The sequence below is a fragment of the Ursus americanus genome, chromosome 20 (assembly GCF_024610735.1).
Source record: "Ursus americanus isolate L20-20 chromosome 20, mUrsAme1.1.p, whole genome shotgun sequence".
In the NCBI taxonomy this organism is placed as follows: domain Eukaryota; kingdom Metazoa; phylum Chordata; class Mammalia; order Carnivora; family Ursidae; genus Ursus; species Ursus americanus.
Window position 1 is genome coordinate 7,097,296 of NC_142146.1, and position 23,023 is coordinate 7,120,318.

General features: G+C 42.2%; 1 protein-coding gene across 7 annotated transcripts in view; it reads left to right on the plus strand.

The window, feature by feature from the left end:
- STAC (SH3 and cysteine rich domain) overlaps nt 1-16,703 on the plus strand; it is a 147,282-nt gene extending 130,579 nt beyond the window's left edge. For 6 of the 7 annotated variants that reach the window (XM_087870075.1, XM_087870073.1, XM_087870076.1 and 3 more), the window contains 3 exons: nt 1,457-1,508; nt 1,610-1,747; nt 14,422-16,703. In XM_087870075.1, coding sequence (XP_087726201.1) covers nt 1,457-1,508; nt 1,610-1,747; nt 14,422-14,520 — 289 coding nt within the window. In that variant the 3' untranslated portion in view covers nt 14,521-16,703. Of the gene's footprint in view, nt 1-1,456; nt 1,509-1,609; nt 1,748-7,877; nt 7,925-14,421 lie in introns of all 7 variants that reach the window. The other variant, XM_087870074.1, reaches the window with a different exon arrangement.
- Nucleotides 16,704-23,023: the final 6,320 nt, after the last annotated feature.

Genomic DNA, 23,023 nt, shown 5'->3' on the forward strand with positions numbered 1-23,023 from the left:
GTTTCCATTTGCTGCTCTTAAAATTCTGGCATTGCCATGAATGTGCAAATTAGCCTTCTGAGGTATGAGAAACAGGAAATAAGGCAAAGTCTCCCCAATCATCCCAGCCAATAGCCAGCCAACACCCAAGCATGTGAGTGAGCCATTGTTTTGTGACTGTACATTACACAGCATTATCATGGCAATATATAACCGATACAGGCTCCCAGCTGTGTTCATGACACCACATCACTGCTTATAATGAGCAATAGGCTGCAACGGTGTTTGACTCCAGAATCAAAGGAACACCTGTACTCAGAAGAAAGGGGACCCATGCGTGAGGAGGGCTCTTGTATGAGCATGCAAGTCTGAGAAAGACAAAGAGTTGTGTTTCGATAACTCTAGATCCCAGACCATCTAGAGAGCAGGGGGAGGGAGGGAAAAGGCAGCTGTACTTAACAGGAGAATAAACTGACCTCTCCCTCACCAAGGTTAAGAGAGCCCCCTGTTTTAGCCATTGGGGTAATGGTAGGAGGCCGCAGACTGCTTGCCTGCTACACTTTCAAGCATCCAAAAATGAGATGCCCCAGTCAACACACCCTGCTCTCTTAAGCAGAGCCTGAAATTAGCTCTGGCATGTGGGAGAGAGACACAGTGCAGACGCAGATGGGTATAATAGTAGAGAAGCTTGACCAGCTGTCCATACCCATCTACCTCTGTTTTCAGCCATTAATGTAAAGAAACAACCAAGAAGAAAAAAAAAGAAGAAGAAACAACCAAGAAACACAGATGTTGAAGAAAATCCCTTAACATGAAGGAGAAGCAATAAAATAAAGAGGAGGCCAACCAATTCTACAGGAAACAAAGAATTCAATAAAGGAAAGATATTATTTTAAAAACATAATAATATCCTCTGAAAGATCTATTATAATATCACATCCATAACAGAAAGTGGCAAGTATGACTAGAAAACTTCCAGAAATAATAGAGGACCCTTCTCTATGTGTAAAAATAAAACTAATATTGAGGTACCTGGGTGGCTCAATCGGTTAAGCACCTGACTCTTGATTTTGGCTCAGGTCATGATCTTGCAGTTGTGGGATAGAGCCCTGAGTCAGGCTCTGAGCTCAACGTGCAGTCTGCTTGAGATTCTCTCTCTCCTTCTGTGTCTGCCTCTTCCCCTGCACTCACTCACACACTCTGTCTCTCTCTCGAAATAAATAAAACCTTTTAAAAAAATAAAGCTAGTATCATTTTTTAAAAATGCAGCATGGAAATAATACTTGTTTTGAATGTATAACAAATCTATTTTCATGGGTGGGAAGAACTGAGAAAAAAGTCATGTTTATTTTACTTCTATTTATGAAGTATTTATGAAATGAAAAACAATTACTTGTGACCCTGAAGTGTCATCTTTTTTTTTTTCTTTTCTTCCCCCCTCTCCTTCCCCGCTCAACCCGTTCACTCTTCATTATAGGCCAGGAGACATGATTACTCTTCTAGAAGATACAAATGAAGACTGGTGGAAAGTAAGTATTTCTTTTTCTTTAAAAAAAAAAAACTATCACTTGGTAACTGTAATTACAACAAATGCTACAATTGTGGATGCATGCCTCCTTTTTCCTTTCAGGGGAAAATTCAAGACAGGATTGGCTTCTTTCCTGCCAACTTTGTTCAGAGAGTACAACAAAACGAGAAGATTTTTAGATGTGTTAGGACCTTCCTTGGGTGTAAAGAACAGGGGCAGATGACACTGAAAGAGAATCAGGTGAGTAAAGGATGCAAGCACATACCAGGTACGACCAAAACAGAGAACTTTGAAAAAAGATAATACTCACTCTGGTGGTATTATGTAGTGTAGTAGACTAAGCCTGCAAAACCAGAATGCTAGGAAGCTCATTTGGTGTTTTCTGTTCACAAGAGGACATGTACATAACGTTACAGCAGCAGGGTAAAAACATCTGTCCGTGGAGTTTTTCTCTGAGGACCACTGGTCTCTGATGTGGACACTTACTCCAGTTTGGGCTCTGTGCTGGTCTCTACCAATGTGTGGTTAATTTTCCTAGTCTCTTGGAAATACTTTGCTGTTACTTGCTGAGGGTTCCACAGTTCATGGCATTTGTTTCCAGTCACAAAGGCCCTTCTAAGTAAGGTGTCCTTGTCCAGACTCCAAGCTTCTGCCTTTTCACTGGAATCCAAGACACCTTCACATTGCTGAATAAAACATAATCAGGACATAGGTAACCAGGGACTATCTCACACCAGTCCCCAGATGTCTCTGTACATCCAATCTAGAGGTGTCTGGCGCCATCTTGCTCTAGTGCCATGTTGAATGTGAGGTTCAACATGCAACAGCAAATAAATGACATTGTTGATTTCCTGAAGAGTGAGGTATGAACCCGTTGCATGTGTATGTCTTCAAGCTCCATGCTTCTTGCTCCCCTATCTCACTCCTGGAATGATGACAGACACAAAGAAACAAGACACACACAGCTCAGCTCTTTGTCTTAACTCTGCCTCTCTTTGCCTTCTTTCATCAGAGAGAGGGCTTCCTACTACCCCTTCTTCTCTGACTCCAACTTCCCTCATGTCAGATCCTGAGTCCTTACTGCAAAGTATAATAATACACTAAGACCTCCACATTTGCTCTTGGTGTATTTGAGGATGACTTGAGAAATCAGACAGTAGAAATTTCTTCAGTCTTCTAATAAACTCTTACAATTAACTCTAATTTCCAGTTTTGGAAGCCAAAGCCTTGCCTTTCTTTCTGTCTCCACTTTTGGTATGATGATTCTAATATTTCGTAAGGCAATTAATGCCTCTGGTTGGAAATGATGAGGCGCACCCTACGAAAAGGTACAAAGTGAGAAACGTATTAATAATTTTAATACCATACCAGGGTGCCTGGGTGGCTCAGTCGGTTAAGCTTCTGCCGTCAGCTCAGGTCAAGATCTTAGGGTCCTGGTATAGAGCCCCGTATCGGGTTCCCTGTTCATCGGGGAGTCTGCTGCTCCCTCTGCTCCTCCCCCTGCTTGTGTGCTCTCTCTCTCTCAAATAAATAAAAATTTTTAAAAATCATAATAATAATTTTAATACTATCCCTATTCAATAGCATTGCCCAAAACACATCTTGAATGTCATTTTTGTAATTGCCTACAAAAATAGTTTCTAAGTCCCATAAGAAATTACTTTATATTTACATTACTTTTTACCTGATTTATAATTTTTAAAAACTGGTTTACCTAACTTGATCAACAATTTTATATGCCACATGGAGTGCCAAATGCTTGATCATCTTCAAACTAACAAGTACACCCTCAAAGAATAATGATTTACATTTTCTTTATGGCTATTTAAAAGAAAATTCTTTATATCTAGCCCCTGTTTCACAGAGAAGGAAAGAACAAATTAATGCAGTCCTAGACATTGCCACAGTGATAATTATTACAAGTATCATTATTATTACTTATAATTTATGTCATACATATATATTTACAAAGTATATATACCTACAACATTTTACTTAAGATCCCACACATGCCCTGTGAATTTTATTGATTTATTATTCACTATTTATATTTTATAAATGATGAAAGAAAGGCTCATAGAGGTATATGCCTTGCTCAAGGGGCCAAAAACCTGGTCAGTAGCCAGGATGGAACTTTTTTTTTTTAAGATGTTATTTATTTGAGAGAGAGAGAGAGAGAGAGAACGAGCAGGGCGGGGAGACAGAGAAGCAGGCTCCCTGCTGAGCAGGGAGCCCAACGTGGAGCTCAATCGCACCACCCTGGGATCATGTCCAGAGCTGAAGGCAGACACTTAACCAACTGAGCCACCCAGGCACCCCCAGGATGGAACTTAAACATATGTCCTCAAACTCCAAGCAAGTGCTTTCCACTGAGCCATGTGCCCTGGGCAATGTGGAACCAACCTTGAGCAGTACAGTACCATTTGCATAGTTTGGCTCCCAGGGAAGGCAAATGTTATAAAGGCAAGTATCCGAGCACCAGAGAGCCCCTTGGGAATAAAGTCTTGCTCTTATAAGTGCCCTTCTGGTTCATCCTTGATTCCAGGCAATGGAATCATCCTCGTCAGACTGAGACCCCATCTCTAATGCCATACACACACCCCACACAGCAAACGGGCACTTTTCCCAGCTGGGTTCCATGCCAGTACTTCTCCAAGTGCCCAACTGTAACCTCCCTGTTCCAAAAACTTGGAAGGTCTTTTGAATGAAACAAATTCAAGAAGGGTATCAATCTTTATTGGCAAAGTGTTATTAAATAATTCTGCTAGTATATTTGATTTTTTCTCAGAATAATCTTGTGCTTTCCCACTTGAAATAAAACATTGTTTTTGTGTTATTAATATACGAGTCAGTGAAATCAGAAGGCAAATTAAAATTTGCTCAACTTGATCAATTTCCAGAAGCAGAGCATCAACTCAGTGACTCCTACCAATTCCTTGGCTGTAGTCCCCAAAACTGTCCTTTCTGGGAACAGGCTCACACCTGCCTTCTCCACTCTTAGGGTTAAACTGCAATCTTCCAGGATGCAGGTGGGTGGGAGAGAGGCAAACAATCCAATCTCTTCAATTAGACACAGCACAGCATTTCAGCCTGAACCAGGAACCAAATGGATCTGCCCATAACCCTCTAAAAAAGTTCCATAAGCCCCAATATTTGTCCAGCCTGGTGTTTCTGAGAGTGTGGTTTGGACCACACTGAATCATAATCACCTGGGAGCTTGTTGAAAACTGGACTCCATCCCAGACCTGCGGAAGCAGAACTTCTCAGTGTAAAGGCAGTGAATGTCTCTCTTTACAAACCCCCCAGGATCAAAGCTGCAGTTTGAGAATGACCTTCACTTCCATTCTCTCACTTTTAAATCCTATAGTAGTCCTCTGACAACTGAAGACATTTTTATGTCCAATTACATATGGGTCAACAAAAGGCATTGAGGTCTCTAGCCCTACACAAATTCTTTATTTTCAATCTTTGGCATCAACGTGGCAATCAATTTTGGAAAAATGTCAGCCACTTGAAAGAAAATGTATATTTTGGAGATCTGGTATTGAGAAAATTTTTAAAAATTTGGCTCCACTTTAGTGTCCTAAATTAGGTGTAAAATTTCAAAACATGCTGGTCAAAATGAGGAAAGTATAATGTAGTAGCAAGAACATGGATTCTAATGTCCTACAAAAACAGATCCATATCCTGTGTGATTTTGGCAAAGTCACGTCTGAATGTCAACATTCTTACCTGCAAAATAGGCATATTAGCACTTCTTTCTTGACATAGGGTGAGGGTTAAACACGACCCTCTGTGTAAAATGCCAGTACAGTGCCTGGCCATCGCCAATGATTAGCAAGGTCTCCGTGCACCAGCATCATCCAGAGTGAGTTCCAGATTCATTTGCAATGGCCAGTGCCACCTAAAATTACCTTGTGAGCGTCAGAAAATAGCCAGTATGATATTTGCAATTCTAAAAATATAAAGAGACAAATGCTCTATAGCAGGGAAATAGAAGAAATTTGATTCTGAAAATAAATGCAATCCATCTCTTTGAAATCACATTTCTGCCTGTGGGGTTAATTTGTCTCATAATTATTATATTATTTTTTCACAGAGCTCTTGTTTCCAAAGAGAATCAAGTTATCCTTTTGTTGTGAACACAACTAGAGTTTGCACTAATGCTGTAGTATGTTTTCTTCATTTTTAAAATTTAAAAAATGTCCTTATTAAATCAAGTTTAAATACCATAAAAGTATTTTTTGAAATTCATCCATAGTTCTGCCATCCCAATAGAACTGTTTTTAGTGATTCTTTGTGTTATGTCAAAGCTTTAAAGAAAAATAGGCAAACTATTTTTATAGAGTACAAAACTAAAATGCATTTATTGTGGAGAAAATTTGAAAAATGCCCCAAAAAAGGATAAAGTAGAAAATAAAGATAGGTAATTCAAGCATCAAGTTATTATTGACATAAACATTTTGCTATATTTTCTACCAAACTTTTCTTCTAATTAATATTTTGGTGTATCATATTCTATTTAGTGTTCTAAGTTGTTTTTTTTTTTAACTTAGTCACTAACTGTTTCTCAAAATAGTTTTTAACAGTTCTGTAACATTTTATCACATACATCGGGGTTTGGCAAACTATGGCGTATTGACCTATGGTCAAATCTGGTCCTGTTTTTAAAACAGAGGTTTTAAAACAGAGCTACATTCATTCATATGTGTATCATCTGAAGCTACTTTCACACTAGAACAGCTGAGCTGAGTGGTTGCAACAAAGACCATATGGCCTGCAAAACTGAAAATATTTACTATTTGGTCCTTTAGAAAAAGTTTGTCAACGCCTAGTCTAGAGGTACAAGAATGTGCTTCAGTATTTCCCTGTTGTTAGATATTCCGTTTTAAGTTTTTTAACTAGTACTGATAATTGCAACAAACATGTTTAAACCAAAATCTTTCTCCATAGCTCTGATTACTTCCTTAGGATAGACTTTAGAATTCATAGACAAACAGATAAAACATTTTTACAGTTCTTGATACATGTGACTAAATTGCTTCCAAAAAGGTTGTGCCAATTTCTACCCACACCAGCTGTTTACAAGAATACCCGGGTGGCCACCACATCCTTGCCAGAATTGTACATTACTATCTTTGGATGTCTGTCATTTTGATAGCTTGATAACATTTCATATTAATCTGCATTTCATGGATGGTTGAGGAGGATGAAGTTTTATCACACATAATCAGGCATTTGTATGTCTTTTATGAATAATCTGTTTATGTACTTTGCCTATTTTCTTACGCTGTTGAAAAAGTTCTCTATCTTTTAAAAATATTTACATCTGGTCTACCATATGTGATCAAAATTTCCTTAGTTTTTCATTTGCTTTTTGATCTTAATGCTTCTTCCTTTGGGAACTTAATTCTTTGGTTGGATTGCCTCTATTTTACCATATTTCCCCTCTAGTTTTATTTTTTTATTTTTATTTTAATTCAATTAATTAACATATAATGTGTTATTGGTTTCAGAGGTACAGGTCTGTGATTCATCAGTCTTATATAATACCCAGTGCTCATTACATCACATACCTTCCTTAATGTCCATCACCCTGCTACCCCATCCCTTCACCCCCTCCCCTCCAACAACCCTCAGTTTGTTTCCTATGATTAAGAGTCTCTTATGGTTTGTCTCCCTCTCTGGTTTCGTCTTGTTTTATTTTTTCCTCTCCTCCCCTATGATCCCCTATAGTTTTAACCTCTTAATTGCTTTCCACTTCATCACTCTCTACTTCCTACTGAGAGAACATTTTCAGATGGTACCCCACTTCCTTTAATATTCTGAAGTTTCAATCCAATCTTTCACTGCTTCTAACATAGATTGAACTTAATGTGTATTGTCTGCAGTGTTTTCTTCTCAACCAACCCCCTTCCTCCCACAGAATGTTTACTTTGCCTCTCTTTATATTCTTTCTCCACCTCGAGATTCTCGCCTTAACACATCAAGGCTGAGTCTTCCTTCAACCCGTGGGATCCAAGAATAACTTTATTCTTTCAGACATATGCATATATTTCCCACAACATTTTTTAATGTTTGATAGTAATAGTTTTGATATTTTCACCCTGTGGTAAGCAGAACAACCCCATGTCCTAATCCCCAAAATTGAAAATGTTACCTTACATGGCAAGAAGGACTCTGCAGATGTGGTTGAGTTAAGGTTCTTGATATAGGAAATTATTCTGGATTATCCAGGTGAGCCCAGTGTCATCACAGGTCCTTAGAATAGGAAGACAAGAAGGCCAGAGTCAGAGAAGGAAATGTGAGGATAGAAGCTGATATCAGAGAGAGAGAAAGACTTGAAGATGTTATGCTGCTGACTTTGCAGATGGAGGAAGGATCCAGGAGCCAGGGAATGCCTCTTAGAAGCTGAAGGTAAGGAAACAGATTCTCTTAGAGCCTCTAGAAGAAATGCAGCCCACCCTTCACCTTGATTTGAGGACTTCTGATCTCCCAAACTGTAAGATAACTTTGTGTTGTTTTAAGCCACCAAATTAGTGGTAATTTGTTACAGCAACCAAAGGACACTAATCCAGATTTCATACAAAAGGGACTTTGCAGATGTGATTAAAGTTATGGGTCTCGTGATAGGGAGATGTCCTAGATTGTGTGGGCTGGCCATCTCCAATCACTTGAGCCCTTAAAAGCAGTGAGATATATCCAGCTGGAGTCAGAGAGAGATAACAGGAGAGGGCAGAAGAGAGATGAGGCAGAGGGGTAGGTCGGAGAGAGAATAAATGTGAGAAGGACTCAACCCACACTTACCGGATCTGAAGATACAGGAAGGGACCACAAGTCAGGGACTGCAAGCAGCCTCTAGAAGCTGAGGATGACCCCTGGCTGACAGCCAGCAAGGAAACCAGGACTTCGGTCCTATAACCTCAAGGAACTGGATTCAGCAACAGCTTAAATGAGCCTGGAATTAATCCTCTCTTAGAGAAAGGGAAGGAAGGAAGGAAGGAAGGAAGGAAGGAAGGAAGGAAGGAAGGAACGAAGGAACGAAGGAAAGAAGGAAAAGAATATGGCCCTGTTGACTCCTTGATTTTGGCCTTATGAACCCCAGAGCAGAGAAAACTAGCCAAGCCCACCAGATAACAGACCTACAAAAATCTAATGTAGTAAATTGGGTTGTTGAAAGGCACTGAGTTTGTGGTAATTTGTTACAAAAGCAATAACTAACTATTACACATCTCAGATTACTCAAATTGAGTCAACCTCGTAAGGCAGATTTTACTAACATAATGAGAGGTCTAGATACAGAGAAGTTCTGGGATTCATAATTCAGTAGCTTGATTCCATGGTTAGGGATCTAGATTCTTCCACCCTTATGCTCTGCCATCCTTGAAATATTAACCACCTTTTCTAGTGGTCACAGATGGCTGCAGCCACTCCAAGAATCCCTTCCAGATGAAGAAAGAAATTTTCTTCTTAATGTATCTCTTTTAAGAGGAAAACAAACTTTCCTAGAAGTCTCCTAGAAGATGTTCCATCCTGTTTCATTAGCTGGAACTGAGTCTCGTGGGACTCACTAGCAAGGAGAATCGAAACAGACTTGGACAATTAGGATTCACCTGAGTCACACAGGGTAGGGATGGACAACCGAACAAAAGTCAGGGCTCTGCTGCATGGGAAAAGAACAGAAGGATTTACTTATCCTAGAACAAGGAGTGATTGATGCAGAGCAGAGGATTCCCCGCTGAAAGATGAGTGTATCAGAGTGGGTCCAACTCAGCATGCACTGAGAGTTTTTCCGGTATCCTCAGTTGGGGGAACAAGTAATCACACATGGCTCTTATGCTGACTTCTGTTATCTAAGAAGAGTTTATCCCATGTTGGTCTGCTGGGTCAAGTTAGGATTTGCCACTGTCACCATTGCTTTTTTCCCAACATTCTCAACTCCTGGAGCACATGCAAAGCTACTTCCTCCTTCATGCAAGATTCCATGGACTTTCTGTCTCCATTCCTGCTCTGTTTGATTTGTTGAGACCTTACCTCCCAGGAGACACTGGTGCCACCTAATGTGTCCCTACTTCCTGTCATTTCTTCTTCTTGGAGGACCACAGTTTCCAAATAAATGTAGAAAGAGACTCATTGATTAGGAGGAGGGTAGTGTAAGAAACAAAAGGTATATTTTGATTACATCAGAAAGTAGAGCCTGTAGTAAGAGAAAAGTGACTGCCCAGCTTTCTGCTCAAGACTGCCCAGCTTTCTGCTCAGGGCAGTTGCTGAATCTCTGCACCTGGGGCAGACCTTAGAGGAGGAGCTGTCTTTTAGGCTAGAAGATTCATCCTAGATCCAGCAGTACAACTTTCTTCAGTCATCAATTGAGTTGAGCTCCAGTAGTTGCAGGGAAATGCTTGTTAGCCTCCGGAATGACTGCCAGTCTCAGTGCCCAGTGTTAGGACATTCCTCCCTCCCACCCACTCTTTTCATAGGTATTTTGAGGGAAGTCTGAGTCCAGAACCTAGGCAAGAAATCTTTTCAAATAAAATGACTACTCATCATTTTAAGTGGCAGCCTATTTGAATGTTAATGAGTTCAGAGGAAAGACCAGAGAAATCTTAGATGTTATTAGCATATATGCTTCCAAAAGTGGGTTAGACTGTAGGACTTAAGCCAGGTAGGACCAAGAAGGGACTGAGCCAAAAGGGGCACAAAACTGGCAGGGAGCAGAATTTGGGGCAACATAGGAGAAGAAGCAGAGGGCTGGGGAGTGGGTCAGCAACCAGATATCAAATGGAGACAAAAATGGGGAAAATCTAGTCTGCTCCCACAGTCCTGAAGAACTAGGGGGAGTGAGAGCAGGAGGGTGGTAATGCCATAAATGCAGAAACCAAAGCAGAAACATGGGTGAGTGGTGGTATCATTAATAACAAACGCTAAGTGGGATGGCTGGGTGAGTGGGGGTATCATTAACAAACACTAAGTGGGACAGCTGGGTGGCTCAGTCAGTTGAGTGGCTGACTCAGTTTCGGCTCAGGTCATGATCTCAGGGTCCTGAGATCGAGCCCCTCATAGGGCTCCGTGCTCAGCAGGGAGTCGACTTCAGGGTAGGACTCTCTCTCTCCCTCTACTGTCCCCCCTCCCTGCAAGTGCATACATGCTTGCTCTCTCTCTTTCTCTCAAAAAAAAAAAAAAAAAAGAACACAAAGTCTGAGTGATGCCCAGGGGCCGGCAGTAGCCGGGCTGGATGGCTAGGTAAGCACTAGACTATTGGAGATGCTGTGTTGAGTATGGTGGGTGCGGCTGCTCTGTATGTGCTGCACCCACCTTGGTACTGAGATGCCCAGACCATGCCTGCCGCACACATGATGTCCCCTAGACAGTCGGCAATGCTGTCAGCAAGCAGGGTGGACAGGCCAGGGTTTGTCAGCAGTGGGAAGGAAATCAGTCCAGTCTTCAGAAGCCTGGCTGGCAAGAGAGCAAGAGGGCAGGAGGGAGAGAGGAAGGAAGGAAGAGAGGGAAGAAGGACATCAGGTAACAAGAGAAGAAGGGAGAGGAGAGGACAGGAGAGGAAAAAGAACCAGTTTATATAAATCTGGCCATCTCCTTCCTCCACTTAAAATCCTCTAACCTCCAACTGTTGGTTGGTACCAATAGTTATCTCTGCCCTTTTCCCACACGGCAGAGCCCTGATTTTTGTTCTCTTGTCTATGTCTACCTTCCACAACTCAAGTGAATCCTAATTGAATTGATTCTTGCTGGTGCTGATTTCAGTGGTTGGCCAGTGCCCCAGTTCCAGTCAGTGAGACAGGTCAGAAGGTCAGCAAAGGGACCCTTTTCCTCACGAGTTCAAAAATTCATTCAAAAATTGTTAATGATTTATATTGTCAGTTTACTAAATGTTGTTCACTAAATAATCGGTGATTAAAACACACAAGGCCCTTGCACTCAACACACAAGTAATTACTCAGTGAAATATCTGTCCTCCTCCTAGCTCTGCCCAGTGTTTGTTATTAATGAACTGCCTGCTCCTTGAGAGCAGGCATCTGCCTTTTTTCCCCCAGCTTCTGGAGTGGTAGCTAGCACATAGTAGACCCTCAATAAAAACTTGACAATGAATGAATGAATGAATGAATGAATGAATGAATGAATGAATGCATAAAGTAGGGAATTAAGGGACCTCAGACACTTGGAGGTATCTCTTACATGGCCTGGCCGGTTAAACATTTGCTGGGATAATCAACTGTCTACTTTGTCTGGGGCTGAGGAATTTCCTGGGATATGGGACTTTTCAGTACAAAGATTGAGAAAGTCCCAGGAAAACCAACACAAGTTGGTCACCCTATTCATGGCCCTGCAAAGCAAAGGAGCTCCTCTGGTTCTCCCTTACCTCCCACCTGTCTCTACCCATAATTTTCGGGCTAATCTTTCCATTTCACCTTGAAATGAATTTAGCCGACACAACAACTAGGAGATGGGTGCCCCCACCCAGTGAAATGAAAGGAAACGTCTCCAACCAGTTTATTGCTCCTTAAAATGACAGGTTCTCAAGCCTGGTGAGCTGTGTATTTGTACCACCAGAAATTTAAATCCTAGACCCTTCATTTCTGGAACGAGTACAAGCAGCTGAAGCCTATTTTCAATGCTTTATATTCATCTTTTTCAGCTTCCTTTAGCTTCCTCATCTGTTTACCCATTGTCTGCTGCCAAGACTGTCCAAGCAGTGCATGGTGGATACAGAACTCCTTGTCCTTTGGAAGGGCTCCCCAAATCAAATCACTACAGGAATGCCAACTAGGAGGTGCAGAAATCAATACATGCAACAAAGCATGAACATTTGTGCAAATTAGGCTCCTATTTTTGAGACACCTTCAAACAATTCTTCCATTGCCTCTACCAAGTTCTGCTTCTCTTCCACACCGAAATCTTGAGAGAGAAAGGGAAAAGAAAGGTTTGGAGTGCATATGGATATGCATCTAAACTGTCAGTGGGCTTTTGCTAGAGAGACTATTCATGTAAGTCAGGAAAACTCTGAAAATGACCCAAAAAGGTAATGGAGACCCAAACTGCAGTCGTTTGTTTGTTCTATGACTTAGGGTAGTGGCGTAAGGCTGTGACCTCTGGCCAGAATATCAGTTTTCTGATTCCTTGCCCATTGTTCTCCGTATTTGACATCAACATGATACAACATCTATGTGTATATACGTCAGTAAATTGTTTTCATGTTCATTTTTTATTTAAACATTTCAATTTACATTTTTTAAATAAGCATCTGAAACAAATCTGCACAAGGGAGCAGGTGTAAAGTTTTTTCACTGATGCAGATTGGTTGGACTAATAGCAAGGATTGTTGAATTGGGGGCACATTTCGATAAGGAAGAAAATTCCGTCTTTGTCAGGTTTTAAAGGTAAATCCTGCTCAGGACATTTTTATGGGTTTCTAGGACATATACTCCCTGCCCATCACTAGGGTCCCTTATCTGTGGTGTTTCTGGCACAGGCAATGACAGGTCTTAGCTTTTGAAAATCAGGTGGTTCACCCTTCTTTTGGCTCTAACAGGATCTAACATGCCCCCAAGACTATTTCTTTCTCACAGCTCACCTCTGGCCTTCAGGAAACAGTCACCACATCTTCTGTTCTTACAAATTAACTCCTCTTTGCTTCCCCACCTGAGCCTCTTTCCAGTCAAGCTTATCACACAGTTAAGTTTCTGAAACATGAACCAGAAACCAGCCCATTGTATGTCCCAAGGCTCAGGAGTCTCAAATGAAGCTCTTGTAAATGTTCTGTTAAAGCCCCTTATTCTATGTGATGTGGTTTCTGTTGATGCTCTGCCCACATCCCCTTCACTGGGTGGGTGCACCCATCTCCTGGTTGTTGTGTCGGCTAACAACACAAAGCTGCCCATTATCCAGCCCTTCCATGGACCAAGAGCTGCCTCACCTGACAGGTCACACCTCTCGCACCCACATCAGCCAATTGCCAATGACTGACATGGGGCCCAAGAGGCCAGACCCCTTCCTCAAGGTGGGACCACCCCATGGGACACTTCATGCTCCAGAGCTCCCTGTAGGATCAGGCTGAGGCTCATCTCCAGCTGAGACCTCACCCTTGCTCAGCTCCTTCCCCTATCCCCCATGATTCCCTCACTTCTCACCTCCTGAGAGCACACCATCAACAAGCCACTTCACAAGGATTCATGTCTCAGGCTCTGTTTCTAGGAAACCCAACCTAAGACATAACCTACTACCCATGGAAGCAGGTCAAGTGGGTGAAACTCACAACACGCTAGCAGATCTTTGCAAAAACCTCTCATGTCCCTCTGACCATATCCCCCCTTCATGCCCTTCACTGCCCTTTTCATTGAAAAGGGTATCCAAATAGATTTTAACCACTTTCTTGTTAAGTCCAGCACAGGTGAGTGAGGGGAGGTATTAGCATCTGTTTGCTTTGCTAGGGGCCAGGAATGGAAAAGCTTCCTTTGACTTACTGATATGATACGTATAAACTTCCAAACACATGACAGGAGCCTGCTGAATGGTAGTTATTTGTCTGGATCTTTAAAACAATGTATTGAGGACTCATTGTATGCCACATGCTAGGTTCTCTGGTAAGCATTATATCATTCTATCCTCATAGTGACTCCTCAGGGGGACACAATATGATTAATCCCATTTTATCGATCTTCATTCATAAAACTTCATTCATAAAACTCAAAGCATTCAGCACCTGGGCCTAGTTCCAAACGCAGGTTCTGCCTAATATTTATTCAACCTTTTTCTTACAGAGCCAGTCTCCCCTTCTCCCCCCCACCTGAAACTGCTCTCCCTTTTCCAATTTGGTGCTCCTGGCCTCAGTCCACAGTGATTCAAGCAGCTCCTAATTTCTTACTTGTTGACACTTTGATGTTTTCTTCCTTGGCATTCAGATCTGCGTGACTTCTGAAGAGGAGCAGGACGGCTTTATCAGAGTCCTCAGTGGAAAGAAGAGAGGCCTCGTCCCCCTGGATGTCCTAGAAAACATCTGATTGCTGGCCCCTCCTGCTTTTGCAGTGGCTGGGCTCCGCTGCGATGCCTCATCTCACACTGTGTCCACGCAGAGGAGCTGCCACACTGACCCGCCTCCCGGGAAACAGTGAGACAAGACTCATGGATCTGAGACTGGGGTACCAGTCACGAGGCAGAGGGCCCATCCCGCAGCATTGCTGGGCTGCCCAAGGTGGGGTGAGGCTGAGAGAGCTGAGCGCCGTGCAGGTGGCTGCTGCGGCAGGGCGGTCCCTGAGGACTCACCTCATCCCCGTCCACGTGATGTAAGTTAGCCTGCTGGAGAGTGCTCCAGCTTGCAGTGTGGGCCCAGCGCAAGGCTCGGATCCCCACAGCCAAGTGTGATTCTGGTTCCAGACACGTGTCCCCAGTACTGGCCCATCCGCATCATCACATTTGCGGTCTCTGTGCAGAGCATCAGGAAGTCCTGCTTCCCAGCCCTCAACATGCGAGGGCTCCCCACAGCCCCCCTCACTTTGTGATTGCGCTGTCTCTTCTGTCCTCTGAGGGAGTCCTGGGGGTGCCATGAGATGAGGGATGAGTTGGTGGCACCAGTCACCAGAACCTGATCTGCCCAAAGGCGGGATTGGCAGTTCCTGCTGCTGTTCTAGTTACCAACAGAGGTGACAGAGAAGGAAATGAGGCACAGATACAGAGGGCAAAGTGGGAGTAAGGTGGGGCAGAGAGCCCGATTAATCGAAGATTATGCAGCCCCTTCAGTTAGGAAAGCATTCCCTGCAGAGATGAACCGGGGAAGAGAATGGGACAAAAAGTATCAGCGATGAGTCCATTTCATTTCACATCCTCTATACTAGGGGCAGCATTCTCTCTCATTCCACCCTGGAGGACCCCCTTTTGGAGGCTGAGCCCACCTTGGGGAGAACCAGAAACATGGAGGAGAACCAATAGCACCTTAGGAGAAAAGTAGCCAAATCAGAATCTATTCTTCTTTAGGGCAGTATATTATACCCTAGCAGATGTAAAATGGAAACGAATCCTTAGTGCTTCATCCTTCAGAAAGTAGAGGAACTTGGGTCCTATTTAGCATCAAGTAGGGGAGTCTCTTACTCTATACTTGTACTAATGTTTACAAGCATTCAATATACTGTGAAGCCTTCCTCCACAAGCCTCCTCCTAGCAGTCAATTTTGCATCGATTACTTAGTCATTAATACGGTTAAACTTCAATTCACAATGACCTTGGAATCAATGTCAGCTCAATCTATTTTGTTACAGAGCAATAAAAGCATTAGAACAATTGGTTTTTAAAAGACTTAAGTGGGTGCATCTTATGCATGTAAGCATTATTTCCCAAACCCTAGTGTCATTAGTCTCCATTTATTTCTTTTGTTACTGCTCAGCATGATGTTGGGAGCTGAGATGGGAGCTGAGATGGGATGGCTGCTGGTTTCACAGTAGTTTGGATGCCTTACTATCATTTTAAAGCCAGCATCCAGAATTTCCTCTCTCTCTGGTACAACCTGCAAAATTGAGTGTACAGAGTCAAGATGGGTTCTCCGAGAGCCAGGGTGGGTAGTATGACTGCCATTCTCTAAAATGGAATGCCAGAGTACAAAAACTCTCTGCCTCTAATTCAGTATTCCACTGAATAAAGACAATACCGTGGATGGAAGGAACATAGAAAATGTGTGTCCTGATCTCTTCTTTCTGGTAGAGTATCCACTGAAGCTTTTGGGTACAGTGGTATCATATCCTAGACAAACTTAACTTGCATTAAAAAATCAGTTTGCCTTTGGAAACTGAATAGAAGGAGGCTGCTGTAGCCAGCCCCCAAGGTGGTCCCCAGTGGTCCCCACATCCTGATATTCTCACCTTTGTGTAGCCCACTCTCACAGTGAATCAGGACTGGTCTTATGTGACCAATAAAATACGTATAGCAGAAGTCATACTGCATGACATCTGAGGCTAGGCCAAAGAAGTCCTTGCACCTTCTGCCTTGCTCTCTGGGAACACTTGCCTTTGGAACCCTGAACCACCGTGTAAGTTTATCTACTCTGAGGCCACCATGCAGGAGAAGACCAGTGGACAGACCATGTGTGTCTGTAGCTGGGATCCCGGACATCACAGAACAGCAACCATCCCTGCTGGGCCTGCCCAAGTGATAGTTTTATGAACAAAATAAATATGGTTTGGTGGTTTTTAAGTCACTAAGTTTTGGAGTGATTTGTTTTACAGAAATAGATATCTAGAACAGGGACTCATAATTTGAGCCAATGTTAGAAAGGAGAAAAAACACATATTCTGCACAATAAGGCCCAAAAGTTTTTACAAACATTATTGGTGGACAATGAACCCTCCCAATGCAAGATATCTAGTGTTCCTTAAAGATCTGGAGTTGGTTAGATATCAGAGAAAAAGCTGTTCCTCAGTGCAGATTGCCACGGATATTCACACACACACACACACACACACACACACACACACACACACACACACAGACTTTAGGAGCCATAGCATTTATTCTCCTCCTGCCTGTCTGCAGAAATGGAAAGAACAAGGGCATCTGTGAAGTTTTGAAGATTTCCAAAACTCAAGAAATGGGTGGGAGAAGATCCACAGTTTGGGAATGGGAGTCAGATGAAGGCCTCGGGAGACAGATTCTGGAGAGGGGCAGGGACAAGGAGGAAACGCTAACATGAAGGGGAAAAAAGGAGGCCTTAGGGGATATTCTTCATAATGTGAGAGAACAGCCTTGTGCCCCCTCACCTCCTGCCCCTGCCTACAACTAAGGAAGGGCACATATATAACTGAGACAGGGATGCTGTGCCCTATACTCCATCACCAGTGCTGCAGGACTTGGATTCTACCAAGGTGAATTTGAAGTGAAGAACTGATTAAACCTTCCTTGGGGCTTCAGGAGGTAAAGAATAGAACTTTTTTTACCCCATCACTAGCAGACAATGGAGACACCTTTAGTGTGGGCTATGGGCTGCAAAGAGAGCCCATGTGTAGATGTCCAGCTGACTACTAGTAGGGTTGATTTCACAGACCACCTTCCTCCTCACCTCTACACACTAAACACACACACACATAAACACACCCCCATTGAGAAGAAGAGTTCAGCATCTGGGTTATATTTAAAGCAACCAATGAGATGGTACATGGTAGGCACTTATTAGAGCTAGTGTTCTTTGCTATTAAAGGGAGAAAAATAAAATCAGTGGGAGGGTCACAGTACATGTAAATAGTCTGGTGACAAGTACTGCTTAAAGGTAAAAAAGCAGCATGGAGATCCAAAATCCAGTCCAGGTCACTGGCTACTCCAAGGAGAAGAGAGTCAGGAAGGAAACCTAGTGGTTAGCCTTAACCTAGAGGCCCGGGCAGCTGTAAAAAAAAGTGTTGTGTGCTCAAATAGCTTAGATTTAAATAAAATAAACCAGGCTTCTTTACTCAGGACTTCCCAGAGCCTTTAATTTCCTAATTTTCACAGTAAATCTGTAAAAGGGGAGCTAGATCCATGGAACACCCATTAGGATCAGCTAGACTATTCCAAGGCACATAGTTTGGAAAATGCTGTAGTAGAGAATTCTCATATAGTATTGTATCCATCGAATACCCTCTTTCTCTTCCTATGTCTCACTAAGATACCCATGAAATACTGAAAAGGACAAAAGTGCATAATCATAGTAAAAGTGGAGGCTGAAAGACAGTCTACTCTGGAATCGGTATTTAGGAAGTAGGAGAAAGCGGGACCTGTGTCTCCAAGGGTTGAAAAGCTCAGGAAGAAGAGTAGCGTTCTCATGCTCTAATGGCTTTAGCAAATACTGACCAGCAGGGTGTAGGCTGGTATAAATCCGGGAGTAAAAGAAAGTTCAACAGTGCCCAAAATAGCCTTCCCAGGAAACTGAGTGAGCAGGTGTGTTCCACAGCTTTAACACAAAACAAAAATCCTTACAAACAACTTGGATGAAAAAAAAAATTAAAACTGGTTTCATGATATCCTGTCACGGTCTCTTAGATTTTGCTCGGTTGCTATTCTGTTGTGTGTTTGTAGAACATCTGGTGTTTTTGATCCTTAGAACATGTTTTCGTTTTCTTTTTTTTTTTCTTTCTTTCTTCCAACAGGAGTTTTAAATAGTCCTCAATCTTCCCCTGGGTAATAGAAATGTAACTGTACCTTGAAACATTAACAAAATAATAGCAATTTATTTTATAGTTCCTTATTAAAAACAAAAAAGTAGGAGACTTTTTTATCATCTCACCATCAAGTTTAAACAGCTATCGAACATCTTCCCTGTGTTCATGGAGGTCAGGATGTACTGAAATCCTGAAAATACACCCTGGAAAGGTATAACACCTATTTCCAAGGAAAATGGTGGATCCTTTTTAGATTTCCTCCACTGGCCTCATTTACTCAGATTCTCGGGTTACACCTGACCCCATCTGTTTTTATGCATGGCAATATTTTTCTTTATCTTCTCCTTTTAAACAAGTTTCCTAAAAATTGTTTGCTTAGTTTACTTTCATTCTTTACTAAGGTAAAAAAAAAATCATCCAAGATTATGACTTTTCCTCTGAGTTCAGCTTTGACCACATGAAAGTGTTCCTATTTTCATTTATTTCTAAATACTCAATAATTAGAGTTTTGATTTTTCTCTTAGATTTTTATTTCGTGTGTGTGTGTGTGTGTGTGTGTGTGTGTGTGTGTGTGTGTGTGTGTGATTAGAACCATTGTGCATTGCGGTCAGAAAATATGATCCACGGTGTTTCTGCTTTGAGGAAATTAATTGGCATTCTGTGCTCTAACATATGAATAATCTTTAGAAATGTCCGAAGGATGCTGGTAAAAAAGAGAAGTCATGTCTGCAGTATATAAATTTTAATATGTATCTACCAAATAAACACTTGAAGTGTTCAGGTCATCTGTGCTCTCATTTATGATTACTAATGTGCTCCCTCAAAGACAAGAAAGTCAGGAGCAAGCAACAGTGGACTGAAATAAGGGACATCTTACAAGGACCTCCAATTGCTTGTTTGGTGCCAGCCCTTGGAGGGAGGAAATGCTCTTCACCACAGCTTCTCCTTTTACATTTAGGTTGAATCACTAAAGCCAGTTCTTAAGTAAACATTCTTTTTAACTCCCTGGAGGAAATTGTAAAGGACCCACTTTTAAATGAAGAGGTTCCAAAAATATTCTCAGAAAACTTTAATATTGGGTCAAGGAGTTTTGAGAGAAAAAAATTACAGTGAAATCAACAATCCACTGTTGGGCTAAGACCTCATCACAGCTCCAGTGTGTGCCGCCCACAAGACTGGGAAGGGTGGAAATCACATCATAAACTGATGAAATGTATTCATACTTAAGAGTCTAAATCTCAACATGGTGAATCACAAGCTGCTGGTTTCAAACATGGATGTTTCTTTGGGCATTAAGTGGTTGTCATTTTTGCAGTGAACTCAACAAATACTTGCTGGAATCTACTGGGAATGACTGTTGTCAAGCAAGTGATACTGAAAATGTATAATTAGTGCTACAATAGAGAAAGAACAGTGAACCGTAAGAATATGCTGGAACTATGCTGCTTCCATTAGGAACAGGGTCTACAAAAGTTCAAGCTTATCATGCCAAAAACTTTCTGGCTTTGCAAAGGTGATTTTAGACTGAAAGTGGTAAAGCTGCTTTTCAGTTCTCTCTTTTATAATTTACCAACACTTGAAGCACTCTAGTTTCACTAGAATTTATGGATGATGAAGGAGGATATTTTGTGGAGATAAGTTGTGTTAACCTTAAAAAATAAAACTGCCAGTTATTTTACCATCAAAAATAGATTTATTTAGGAACAGCAGAGAATTGTAATCCCAGATAAGCAAGCTATAATGCAAAGGAGAAGACTGCTCTTTTATAGAGGAAAGGGGGGGGAAGTTGGGGAGGCTGTAATAAACAAAAATCCCATTGGAGGAAACCGGGAGTTCTAAGTATAGTGGTTTTTCATTGGCTGTCTATCATCATGACTGTCTGTCATTGGTTGAGCCATTGTTACCAGGGAAAGAGGAAGCTTCTTTCCTCCTGTTGGGATACTACGGTAGCATCCAGGTGCAAGATTCTGGCTCTTCCTGTTGGGTCTCCAACTGAGGAGTGTAGGGCATGACACCTTTCCCTGATGACCTCCCAACACCATTCTAAATAAGATTTCCTTTTACTAATTTTCTCAGATGAAGCAACATTTTGTAAAAGTGAGCCAGTTCTTTTTAACTTTTTAGTGTGCTTCCAGCAGGGTGCTCCCTTCAGGCTCTAGTATTGAGTGTTTGTGCAATATTAGCAGTATTAGTAGGAGATTGGGTGGGAGATGGAGGAGCTAGTGAGGAGGAGGGGACAGGGTTGGGTGAGCCATGGTGTGGTGATACAAGGAGGAGGCTGCTTGGTTATCTATGCCACCTCTTGTTCCAAAGAATATTAGGTTCTTGATCTCATCTCCATAGAAATGCCCCAAGGAGAGAAAGCCATCAGGTAAGACCTCATCCATCCCACATCAATCTTGATGTCTAAGACCCTAGAAAAAATAATCCAGAGAATAATAAATTTTAAAACATCTTCAAAATGGAAACACAATAGAGACTTCTTCACAACAAGGGAAATAAGGATTTTTTTTTTTAATCACAGACATCCTGTGATTTGGGCCAGATTCTTACCCTATACATGATGAACTTCACAAGAGTCTTACTGCTATAGGGAAACCATGAAACTGCTCACCCTAGTGCTGTGGTTGCTTTTCCCTCTTTCGATCACAGGGGGGAAAAAGGTAAAATCTTAAGTATTCAGAAATCAGTTTTATAGAATCTGTAACTCTTATAGACATGTGATATTAAAACCATAAAATTCAATGCAATGAAGCAGTGCAAGGCAAACCTTCTTGAGCCAGTGCTGGAAATAAAGAAACCCATGGGCTCTGGGGACCAGGAAATGTTATTTGTACCCAGGAGGATCAGACATCCAAGGAGTATCATGAACTCTGCGCAAAGGGTATTGGGTCAGTGAGTGTGCCAGGACTTGGCCAGGAAGGAAGGAGCAGGGAGCAGATGAGACTGCAGCTGGGGCCTCTGTAGAGTGAGGATGAAGCAGAAGCAGGCACTAAAGCATCACTAGCAAAGTGGCAGGGCTTTGCAGGCTCTATTTCTCAGAACTCTATGGGGGAGATCTGTGTTGGCAGAGGGAAGAAATTCTTTACTAGCCCTAGGAGTGTGAGACCCTCAGGAATGAGCTGAAGTAACAATAGATGGATATGATTTTTAAAAAGAGTAGATCCTGATATCCACAGGGCTTTACTTTTGCTCCTGGAGCCTGCAAGCTGGACCCCCACTGAGCCTCCTTGAACTTCAGAAGAGAACATTTGGGCCCTACTCCAATGAGACCCATTGAGGACTTTTGACCTCCACACTGTAAAATAATAACTTTGTATTGTTTAAGCCACTAAGTTTGAAGTCATTTGTTTCAGCACCAATAGGAAGCATATGGCATCACACTGCTACTTGGGAAGGTAGAGACATGATGGAGGAAATCTAACTGAATGTCATTGTTGCACCTTAAGAACATTGCCAAGGAGGACCAAAGCCTGCAAACACAGATTAGGAACGAAGAAAGAGCTCCCAAAACTCAGAAAAAGCCAACCAAAGAGAATGGGGGAAATGCAGTAGTAAGGTAGTAATATGCAGCCAGTGTGGGAAGCTATTATTTCCTTTCCTGGATAGTAATAGACCAAACTAGTCTCTGGGGATGAGAAAAGTAAGAAAGATGCCTTAGTTTGGCCAGTAAGAGTGCATCCAAGAATGTGCATGCATACACACACACACACACACACACACACACACACACACACACTCAGATTTAATTAATACTATGCTGTGATACAGATCTAAGCAGTTATATGTTCTTTGATTCAGTTTGTTAGTTTCAAAGCTATTCCTTACTCATTTTTTACACATGAAGCAGAGTCTCATTGTCCAGGCCTTTGGAAGGGGCCTCCCTGGACCTGTCTTTTCTTGCAGCTGGCTTCAATCCCTTCCTCCTCAACTGTCCCCATCACCACCACCACCCAAGACTCAGTCCCACCAGAAAAAATCCAGCCTCCTTAACAAAATAACACCTCTCTTGTATCTTGTAAATTTCATAGCCTCAGGAGATGAATGTAAAGTATTTTTTGTCCACCCAATTTCTGTATCTCCCAGAGGGGAAGGGTGGATTTTGGTCTCAGCGACCTCTGGCTTTGCGTGATGAGGTAACAGGAGCAAAGGTGAGCTCCAGTGCCATGATAAGGAGATGGTCAGATGATGATAACTCCACCCCCAGCTATAATTTGTTTTTTTTTTAAAGATTTTATTTATTTATTTGACAGAGATAGAGACAGCCAGCGAGAGAGGGAACACAAGCAGGGGGAGTGGGAGAGGAAGAAGCAGGCTCCCAGTGGAGGAGCCTGATGTGGAGCTCGATCCCAGAACGCCAGGATCACGCCCTGAGCCGAAGGCAGAGGCT